This window comes from Oreochromis aureus, linkage group 8, assembly GCF_013358895.1.
Source record: "Oreochromis aureus strain Israel breed Guangdong linkage group 8, ZZ_aureus, whole genome shotgun sequence".
Lineage (NCBI taxonomy): Eukaryota > Metazoa > Chordata > Actinopteri > Cichliformes > Cichlidae > Oreochromis > Oreochromis aureus.
Genome location: NC_052949.1, coordinates 16,392,720 through 16,402,808, shown reverse-complemented (window position 1 = coordinate 16,402,808; position 10,089 = coordinate 16,392,720). Strand labels below are relative to the sequence as shown.

At 41.5% G+C, this 10,089-nt stretch overlaps 2 protein-coding genes across 5 annotated transcripts in view; one reads left to right on the top strand and one right to left on the bottom strand.

Annotated features, from left to right (window-relative positions):
- The first annotated feature begins 231 nt into the window (after positions 1 to 231).
- Positions 232 to 4,543, top strand: psmc5 (proteasome 26S subunit, ATPase 5). Of its 2 annotated transcripts, none has more exons than XM_031751656.2 (12): positions 232 to 320; positions 1,903 to 1,977; positions 2,063 to 2,132; positions 2,230 to 2,327; positions 2,411 to 2,467; positions 2,619 to 2,849; positions 3,108 to 3,234; positions 3,328 to 3,518; positions 3,832 to 3,930; positions 4,013 to 4,123; positions 4,208 to 4,294; positions 4,375 to 4,543. In XM_031751656.2, exons 1-12 carry the CDS (start codon positions 297 to 299, stop codon positions 4,426 to 4,428), a joined length of 1,224 nt encoding a protein of 407 aa, XP_031607516.2. In that variant the 5' UTR covers positions 232 to 296; the 3' UTR covers positions 4,429 to 4,543. The 2 variants fall into 2 exon arrangements, with proteins under 2 accessions (XP_031607516.2, XP_031607517.2); XM_031751657.2 differs by having other exon boundaries at positions 233 to 320; positions 1,906 to 1,977.
- Positions 4,544 to 10,089, bottom strand: part of LOC116329607 (MAGUK p55 subfamily member 3-like) — a 24,734-nt gene continuing 19,188 nt past the window's right edge. For all 3 annotated transcript variants that reach the window (XM_031751654.2, XM_039616341.1, XM_039616342.1), the window contains 6 exons: positions 8,942 to 9,100; positions 7,757 to 7,837; positions 6,901 to 6,994; positions 6,663 to 6,771; positions 6,067 to 6,186; positions 4,544 to 5,231 (listed from right to left, as the gene is read on the bottom strand). In XM_031751654.2, the coding sequence (XP_031607514.1) occupies positions 5,052 to 5,231; positions 6,067 to 6,186; positions 6,663 to 6,771; positions 6,901 to 6,994; positions 7,757 to 7,837; positions 8,942 to 9,100 (743 nt within the window). In that variant the 3' untranslated portion in view covers positions 4,544 to 5,051. The remainder of the gene's footprint in view (positions 5,232 to 6,066; positions 6,187 to 6,662; positions 6,772 to 6,900; positions 6,995 to 7,756; positions 7,838 to 8,941; positions 9,101 to 10,089) is intronic.

Below are 10,089 nucleotides of genomic sequence, written 5' to 3'. Positions count from 1 at the left end.
CATGGATTCTCCTGCCTGAACTCATCTGTTAATCTTTCCATCACCACTGCAAACATTAAGGGTCTCAGAGCAAATTCCTGATGTAATCCCACCCCCACCTTGAACCCATCTGCCACTCCTACTGCGCGCCTCACCACCGTCTCCCTGTCCTCACACGTCCTGAATTTAAAGGTGTAGTTTTTAAAAATGGACTGTAGGTGGCGGTGTCTGCATGTGTATATACCACGAAGAAGCACCACTGTACCGGAAATAGCGCCTGGTCTGCAGTGGCTTTAACCGGATGTAGAAAATTCAAGATGGAGGTGGACGGAATTGATCATGTAGGTGTATTTTTTTCCCCTGCTGCTTTGTTGCTTTTATGACTACCATGCGAAGAAAACGTTTCTGTTTTGCTGAGGGTCTAATAGTTTATTTAAAATCGGTTGTTTGAGTGAAGGATGCGGGGCTGCAGTGTAAAAACTGAAACGTCATTTCATTGAAAACAGCGATTGTGCCGGTTTGCTGTCTCATTGTAGCTAACCCAGCTAGCTTCTCACGATGACTGGCAGCGAGGTGCTGACAGTTTATTCTATTCTTAGCTTTTTTTTGACCACGCATGGATGCTTATTTCAGCATAATATAAGATATATATGTGTGAGTTTATTATATGGAAACACCAAGCGTTACTTCATTAATATACGTGCACTTCTGTACGTAAGCTAACTTGACGTTAGTTTGCTAATGAACTGTAATTGTTGGGAGATAGTTAGCGTCACACTCTTTAGCGCTTATTGTTAGATAGGTAACTTTTGGGATGGGTTTTTTTCCCCCTTACCTAAAAAATATTTTACGTGTTAGTGCTACTGGTTAGGCCTAATGGCTAATGTAAACAGTGGTCAATTTCAGCCAGCCACCATCCACCAATTTAATCAATGAAAACTGGACAAACGTGTATTTCTGTTCTTCTTCAATCTGGGAAATCCTCAAATATGAACAGGTTTACAAAATATCTGCCGGAAAAACAGCTTGATCTAAAGAAGCTGATCATATCAAGTTTAGCTTACACAATTTGCCGTCGCCTGATAAATATTGTGTACTTTGCATTGTCCAACATCGGGCATGTACGTTGGACTTTTCCTGACCACAAAATGCTAATGTAGATTATTTATATGCTGCTGACTTCATCTAAAAGAATATTGGGGGGAAAAAATTCAGTACACGAATATTTTTACACCATAAGTCTATAGACTGTTATATAATTGGTATCTTAATCTTTAACTTTAAATGTAGTGGCAATGCTATAGTAGTAAAAAGAGACGTGGTTTGCACCCTTCAGGAGATATCTGCCTAACTGAAACTGTTTGCATAGAGGCTGCTTCATATTGAGGGTATACAGAGTACACAGTGACGTCTCTGCTCCAATTTAGCATTGCGTTTTGACTGGAGCCTATTCCAGCTGTCATAGGGCCAGTGGCAGGGTACACCATGGACAGGTCACCAGTCTGTTGCAGGGCTAATGCATATATACAACCATTCGTGCTCACATCACACCGTAACCAATGAATCTTACTCTACCTTGGACTGGATTCAAACCCAGAACCTTCCTGCTGTGATACAGCAGTGTTAACCACCATACCACACTTAATGGAGGACTTTTAAGTTGCAAATGGGGACTAAAGGAAAAGCACTTCTCATTAGTGATAGTCCATTTGACCCAGTTTGCTGTCGCCTCAGTCAAAATCATCATCACTCACACAAATTGGCAGGCAGCTTAGCAATCAACTGGTCAGCATACTTTCTTAGCTTAAAACAAAAATGAAACACAATTGATGGCTTATGAATGCAGTCACTGATTGATGCATATTTAAATGTTCAATAGCTTGCTGTGAAAAAGTGTCACCACGTGGCAATGTGTTTCTTTAGCAGATGGAGATGGGGGAGAGTAAAGGTGGATCAGGTCTGCGGCAGTACTACTTATCTAAGATAGAAGAGTTGCAGGTGAGGAAATGAGAAATCATTTTTGGGTTTTTCGCTTTTTAACGCGTGCTCGCCTGTCAGTCCTGACCTGCTTTTTTCTTCATAGTTGACTGTGAACGAGAAGAGTCAGAATCTCAGACGTCTGCAGGCACAGAGAAATGAGCTCAATGCCAAAGGTATGGTGCTTTATCTTCCTGCCACATCACTGGGAGTTGTGTCATGTTGTACACAGTCGGATATGAACTTCAATTTCCTTTGTTACTTTGGTCTCAGTGCGTCTCCTTCGTGAGGAGCTGCAGCTACTACAGGAACAGGGATCCTATGTGGGAGAGGTGGTGAGGGTTATGGACAAAAAGAAAGTGCTAGTTAAGGTATGCTGTGTACATTCACCATGCAGCATCCTTTTTGAATCAGTCGTGGATAGTTTAAATTTATGTCTGTTCATTATTCTCAGGTGCATCCAGAGGGAAAGTTTGTGGTGGATGTGGACAAAAACATTGACATCAATGATGTAAGTATTATAAAACCTGAGTCCATTTGTAATCTTTACTGTAAAGTATGATAGAGCTAAACAAGAAAAAAATGCATTTTACTTATAAAATAAGTACTAGGAATCAGAAAACCTAAACTGTTCTGTTATTATTCTGTCAAATCGCCACTAGGTGACTCCAAACTGTCGCGTAGCTCTGCGTAACGACAGCTACACCTTGCACAAGATCCTTCCTAACAAGGTGGACCCTCTGGTGTCCCTCATGATGGTGGAGAAGGTGCCGGACTCCACCTATGAAATGATCGGTGGCCTGGATAAGCAGATCAAGGAGATCAAAGAAGTGATTGAGCTGCCCGTCAAACACCCCGAGCTGTTCGAGGCTTTAGGCATTGCCCAGCCCAAGGTGGGTATTTGACGAGAGAGTCGATGGTACGAATTTCAGAAGTTTCTTACGGTTTTATATTCATATCTTAACATTTTTAAAAATTCATGTCTTTGACACATTTTCTGGTCTTGTTGCCTGCCCAACATTCACTTCAGTCCTAAAACATGAAAAGCAAAGAAAGGGGGGGGAGATACTTTGATTAAATCAGTTAACTAATGCTACACTTGTCGCATCTGTGTAGGTGGTGCAGATTTTCATTTTTCTTTGTGCTTGCAGGGTGTGCTGCTCTATGGCCCCCCAGGTACAGGGAAGACCCTCCTTGCCAGAGCTGTGGCCCATCACACTGACTGCACCTTCATCAGGGTGTCTGGATCAGAGCTGGTCCAGAAATTTATCGGAGAGGGTGCGTGCCTTTTCTTTCCTGTACACTGGGGTCGAGTTGATCCCCATGTTTTTAATAACAGGTTTTGGTTGATTTCTCCCTGGCTGTCCGCAGGTGCCCGTATGGTGCGCGAACTCTTTGTCATGGCGAGAGAACATGCTCCGTCCATCATCTTCATGGATGAGATTGACTCCATCGGCTCATCTCGTCTGGAGGGAGGCTCAGGCGGGGACAGTGAGGTGCAGAGGACAATGCTGGAGCTGCTCAATCAGCTGGATGGCTTCGAGGCAACCAAGAACATCAAGGTACTGCAGAAGATCACTGAGTTATGTGCATAGGACAGCCTCTTAAAACATGCATCACTGATGACATTTCGGCTTGCTGTATAGGTTCTTTATGCATAAATGATGACATTTTGTGGTACAACTGGTATTTATTTATATGCCAGCATCACCTAAAGTTGCTGATGACTACAGAAGACCTTTATAACTTATATTTCGAAACAAGTAATGCTGCATTTGTTAAATAAATGTTCATGAGTGTCAAACATAGGAGTTAATGTATTAAAAAACCCCAATTATTCAAATATACTTGATAGTATGTCATCTGTCCCTGCAGGTCATCATGGCCACTAACCGTATTGACATCTTGGACTCGGCTCTGCTCCGGCCAGGCAGGATTGACAGGAAGATCGAGTTTCCGCCTCCCAATGAAGAGGTAGTTAATCGTTATAACCTTTAGCGTGTTTACTCACACATGCTGAGTTTTTTGTATCTAAGCGCACTTTATGTGCCCACAGGCCCGTCTGGATATCCTGAAGATCCACTCCAGGAAGATGAATCTCACTCGTGGCATTAACCTGAGGAAGATTGCAGAGTTGATGCCTGGAGCTTCTGGTGCTGAGGTTAAGGTAAGAATTAACCTGCTAAATGGAAGCCATGTTAAATGAGGAACTACATAATTAAATTTCCCCTACTGCATTTGTGTATTATAGGGCGTCTGCACAGAGGCAGGGATGTATGCTCTGAGAGAACGGAGAGTGCACGTCACTCAGGAGGACTTTGAGATGGCGGTGGCAAAGGTCAGTATAACTTGAGGCTAATTTTTGAATGCAGTGTTCACATCTTGCACTATACTAATGCAGTTTGATAACTTTATCAGGTCATGCAGAAAGACAGCGAGAAGAACATGTCCATCAAGAAGCTATGGAAGTAAAAGGCCTTGTGTATTCTTGCACACAATGCAACCACATATGTATATTTCCCTTTTGTTTATGGTTTATAATTGTTTCATGAGTGTGATCCGTCAGTAAAATAGTTTCCCCAATAAACACAGTTGGTCTTGTTTTATTTCTCAAGCAAATGTAGACAAATTCAACCCACTTCACTAAACTCACTTTTGTCAAAGCAAAATCAGTCACATGGTCTTCAGATTTCTTCAGCTTTACAGTTAACATATTTAATATGGCACTTCACATTATAGCTGCTGTTATAATAGGGGGCTTACATAGCTGACCACACTGAGTGCAGATGTTTTTGACAATAAGTTGCTGTAGGAACTTAGTCTTGAATGCTTGTACTACATGCCCGTCTCGTATACAGCCACTGCACTATCAGCATATACGGTATGTACACCAGCACTATCTGTATGACTACTGTGGTCATTCTATGCTGACCACTCTGCAACAGGTCTGTTGGATGTTCTTTTACAGTGACTCACATACTCATTTGTGGAATGGTTACATGGCAGTAAAACACTGGATCAGTCCAAATGCTCAGCACCTTCAGAGGTACGCCACAGTTCTGTGTCCTCTTTTTCCTATTTGGAAGGTCAGCTGGCTAGCGCCTCACCCAGGACGCAGGCACCCACTGTGGCTCCATCTGTACTTTTTCCAATACAACCTGGAGCTCTGCTAAGGCACTAGCTGGATCTTCCTTTACCAACACGTAGTCCACCCAGTGGCCGTAGCATTCGTCCATTTGCTCTGCCGACTGCTTCATTTCCTGCAAGTCATCGTCCTGGAGAGGAAGAGACACCAGCAGAAAGTGTTTAGCTGCTAATACACTGCTAGAGAATAGCCAAAGTTAAACTAATGACCATATGGAATTTCTCTATCCTTACTCAGTACCCTTCAGAGCTGACGTGCAGATATTGAAATGGTCTCTGAACACACATGTCAGAAGTTAAAGACAATGGGTTACAATAACAGAAAACCACAAGAGGTTGTAAATCACACATGTTGTTCACAAAATTGGACAACAGAAAAATGTTGCCTGGTCTACTTGGTCTCAACTTGTGCTGTATTCAGAATTTGGCATAAACAACATGAAAGTATGGATCCATCTTATCTTGTAACAACAGTTCAGGCTGTTGGTGTGGGGGATACTTTTTGGCATTGTTTAAATGCCACAGCCTACCTGAGTATTGTTGCTGACCATGTCCATCTGTTAAAGACCACAGTGTCATCTTTTGTTGGCTGCTTCCAACAGGACAGCATACCATGACACAGAGCTCATTCAGTTCACTGTATTCAAATGACCTTCACAGCCACCAACATAATTGGTTGTGTGTTTGTATATTTGTACAACTAAGTAACTAACTTTTTTAAAAGCAGTTTATATTAAACAAAGTGCTCACACACTCCATTTAAATGCATGCCATGTGAAGAAAAGCCTTATTCACTGAGCTTCAATCAGCTTTTTGATACGATTCCTTTCTCAACAAAACAAACAACTGCAAGATTACCGTAATCTGCACTAAGCCTCTGTAAACTTTATTTATATTCCACCATCAATTAATAAGCCCAGAAAGTGTATTGCACATGTCTGGCAGGTTTGGTGAGGGAACACTCACCGTGACCCCTACGCTGAGTGAGGAAGAGGAGCCAAACTGCTTTCTCTGACCATCACCGATCCGAGGCCTTACAAAGATGACATATGGTTTGAACTCAGCGGTCCGGAGAGTCTTCAGTGCCTGAATGTGATAAGACCAACCAGCCATTAGCCAACTCCCATATAAAAATCCCACAGAACTTTTTCTATGCTGAGAAGACCATATAAAGTCAAATTCATGTCTAAGTATAAAAGACTGCACAATTATCAGAGAGGATATTCTTTGTGAAGCAAACTGTTGCACAAAATAAGGTGAAAAGTCAATTTGCCTGATATCATGTATTTTTATCACTGGTCTCCAGGCTCTGGAAAGCTTCAAAGGTCTGGACCCAGGCAACAGATCAATCCAATTTAATTTAAAAATACCATAATATGAAATGTATTCCAATATTGCACATACTATACATCTATATGGCACGATGTGGCCAATATGTAACCTGCTGTCTTTGCTTCTTTTAAAGAAGAAGGCACTTTTACATTTACACAGAGGAAATTCAAATTCAAATCAGAAGTGTATTTGGTTGGCAGTGCCGCCTACCATATTTTAAAAACACTAACCTCTGGCTGCACGTCCACCAAACAGACCTTGTTCTGATCCAAAACTCTGTGAATGGAGTCCAAACTGGTGCCATAGAGATTCTCTTTATACTCGCCATACTCAATAAACCTGCAGAAACACATCATCCCCACTAACAAGTTAATTAAATTAGCTAAAATGCTGAAACGCTTCAATTAATCCTTTTGTGTACTATAATTTTTTTGCACTTCATCAGAAAACATTGTTCCCAGCACTCACTTGCCATTCTGGATGTCTGCCTCGAAAGCAGCTTTACTGATGAAGTGGTACTCCACTCCTTCTCTCTCATGACTCTTCCTGGCTCGAGTGGTGTCTTCAGGGCGCCGTCGGTCGGCAGAAAGAGCAAGTTAGAAAATAAGACACAAGATACTGGATGCTTGTATGTTTCTGGATATCTCATTAAGCGCCTCGATACTGATTGCATTAAAAAGCAGTGTGCTTACTGTAAAATCAACTTGCAAAGAGATACTTGTCTCAGTCAATACCAATCCTCTTTATGTTTTGCTAATGAGTTATTAAAAGGTGAACATCTTTCCAACTACACCAACGTCTGCAACTCCCTGTCACAGACATCAACAAGCCCCATTTATGACTCGGTGTTTATTTTGGCATGTTTTAAAGTCTCTTACTAAATCGTCACAGTAGTTAAACTGGGGAAAACAGCAGCTATGATGGTGACGTTAAATGATTCACCATCTCACAGTCTGCCTGTACAGAGATTAGATGCACACACCTCCCTTGAATTAGGCAGTGGGTTGCCAGGTTGGTGCGACAGATGGGTTTGGGAGCATTGAAGGAACGGCTGTTCTGAAATGGCATCATAACTAACAAAACTGAATTGGAATAGTACGTGATGTGTGGATTGTTTGTTTAATAATCTGGAAACTTGTGTAATATTTTGAGGGTCACGCAAATTATGGGAGTTTCCTTAGAGAAATGTGAAGGTTGAGTGCATTTGCAGGTATGAAGTGCCAAAGAACAAAGTGCTTATATTCACTCGAAAGCTCTTTTACTTCACTCTTGTGAATTCAGTGCAAACACGTACAGCCAATTAGAAAAGATAAACAACACTTACGAGGAACAGCCAAACCGTACCGCCGCGGATTCTCAGCAATCACATTCTGTTTGAGCTCAGCGATCCGTGCTCCAAGTGAACCTGTGACCATCCAAACAACAAAGGAAGATAATATACTTGTCATATAAGATGATCATCAGGTTGGAACATGTGTGTATAGTTCTGGCCAGAAGTTTACTCACTGTGGGCATAAATATCATGGTAGTGTGAAGTTTTTAATGATTTCTTTGAACTGTTCTTTTTCCAGGGTGAAATGATTGTACAGCATACATCTGTAATCACTTAACAAAGAAAAGCCCAAGAAGTTTGTGCACAAGCTCGAATCTTTTTGGATTTTCTCACATTATACATTAATATACACTAATATTTGGATTTTTGAATTTGAAAGGCTAAAGTTGATTTAGATTGGCTGGTTTTGAGCGTACTTTCAAGGGAGTTAAGTTTGTGTTTTTTTGAAGGCCGGTTAACAATCATATTAACCTGCTTTATCCATTCCAAAACATCCAATTGTGCCCAAGTTTCAGTTGTCTAGCTGTTGATCTGATGTGATGTTGAATTCAAAACTAGTCGTCCTCCACGATTCCATCCACTTTGTGTAATTTACCAATACCACTGGCAGCAAAACACCCCCAGAGCATGATGCTACCCCCACCATGCTTGACAGCTTATACAGTGTTCTCAGGTTTGAAAACCTCAGCATTACTTGTCCAAACATACCAACGGTCATTAACACCATAAAGCTCAATATTGGTCTCATCTGACCATGAAACTCTTGTCCATAAGGCATTTGCTTTATCCAATGGGCAACTGCAAGTCTCAGTCAAGTTTGATGAAGCTGATTTTGGAACAGAGGCTTCGCCCTTGGTCGGCACTCTCAGTTCATAGTGATCTAAAACTCACTTCACTGTAACGCTGGTGTTCCAGCAGTTTCCAGTTAATGGCAGGTTTGACTCCTGGTGGTTCCTGAACATCCTAAAGAATTTTGAGGATGACTTCACCTTGTCAAGTTAAAATACAATTTTAACATTGTAAACACAGATTTGAGTTTATGCATGTAAAGAACAGTTCAACAGATCATTAAGATCCCAACAGTACCATGACATTCATAACCCACAATGAGTGTATGTGAACGTCTCATCACAACTGTAGTTTCTTCGCTGTTAAAATTCATTCCAGTTGACGAACCTATGAGTGTTATAAGGCGAGGCCTCTCTCCAGGACGGGGAAAATATTGTGCGACTTCCTCGTAAATCAGGAACTCTGTGTGATTGGCATCGGGAGTGTGCGCTTCACCAGGAGAACCCTGGCGATCCTTCCTGTGGCGGAAGCTTCTGCGTAGGCTAGCTGTTAAAGACACGAAGGTAGCCTTAGGGTACAAATGCTACTGCACTGATACACACTCATACAAATTCAATAAATACACCAAAATCCTGCCCATGTATTGCAGATCGCTCTGCCACTTTGATATTAGGAAACAGGTTTGAGGTAGCTGAAAATCACATGTCAAAACAGTATCACACAAGACACACACAGTGGACAACACCATTAGATATCAGTAAGAGTACCTGAGTAAAAATCCCATGAGAAAGCATGGCCACAGAAGGCAGGGGCTGCCTTACTCTTGGGAGAAACTACAGCTTATATTAGACCATTGAGTCAAGCAACTTAAGTTTTATTTTATTATTTCTTTTGAAAAAGAATAAAAAGATCAGAAGCCATGCATGCTGTGTCTAACTTCTTAGAGCACAGGGTAATCACTGTCAGCATGATGCATGATGACGGGCCATTTGCAGCACATTGAGATGCCATGAGGCGCCACATGAACACTGAGAAGCTCGATGGCTGTAGCACACAGGGCAAGAAGCCTGCCAGTCTAATCATACCCTAACAGACTATATTTATATTACAATTTGTTTGATTTTACAGAGGAAAAAAATAATCTAAGCTCATGGTGGCACTAAAGAAAGTTGGGCTCCTAAAGTTGTTACATCCTGTCCTAAGAGGAACGTGGGGGTGTGCAGTAAATCCGATGGCAATCCATCTGGAAGTTGCTGAGGTGTTTCACTTAAAAACCACAACAAATGGTTATATTACTAGGGTGACCAGGTTTCCCCATTTATGTGTTACTGCTCATCAATCATTTTCTTCTCTGGCTCCAATTTTCAAAAGTCAACACTGCCCAAGTGCAGTTTCACATGTCACTGTATTACCATCAATGCCACGCTCAATTAGAAACTCACTTCACAGTTTTCGGTGTAATATGTTGAAAAAGACCACGAAAAAACAAAAAACACAGCTATGATAAAAACTGCTTAACTACAACTATAATTCCA

What these genes read in the sequence shown, in the direction of transcription:
- psmc5 (XM_031751656.2), top strand. Translation starts at nt 297, where the DNA reads ATGGAGGTGGACGGAATTGATCAT. An exon ending in CCAGAAATTTATCGGAGAGG is followed by an intron (nt 3,235 to 3,327) that starts GTGCGTGCCTTT and finishes GGCTGTCCGCAG; the next exon opens with GTGCCCGTATGGTGCGCGAA. An exon ending in AGGCAACCAAGAACATCAAG is followed by an intron (nt 3,519 to 3,831) that starts GTACTGCAGAAG and finishes CTGTCCCTGCAG; the next exon opens with GTCATCATGGCCACTAACCG.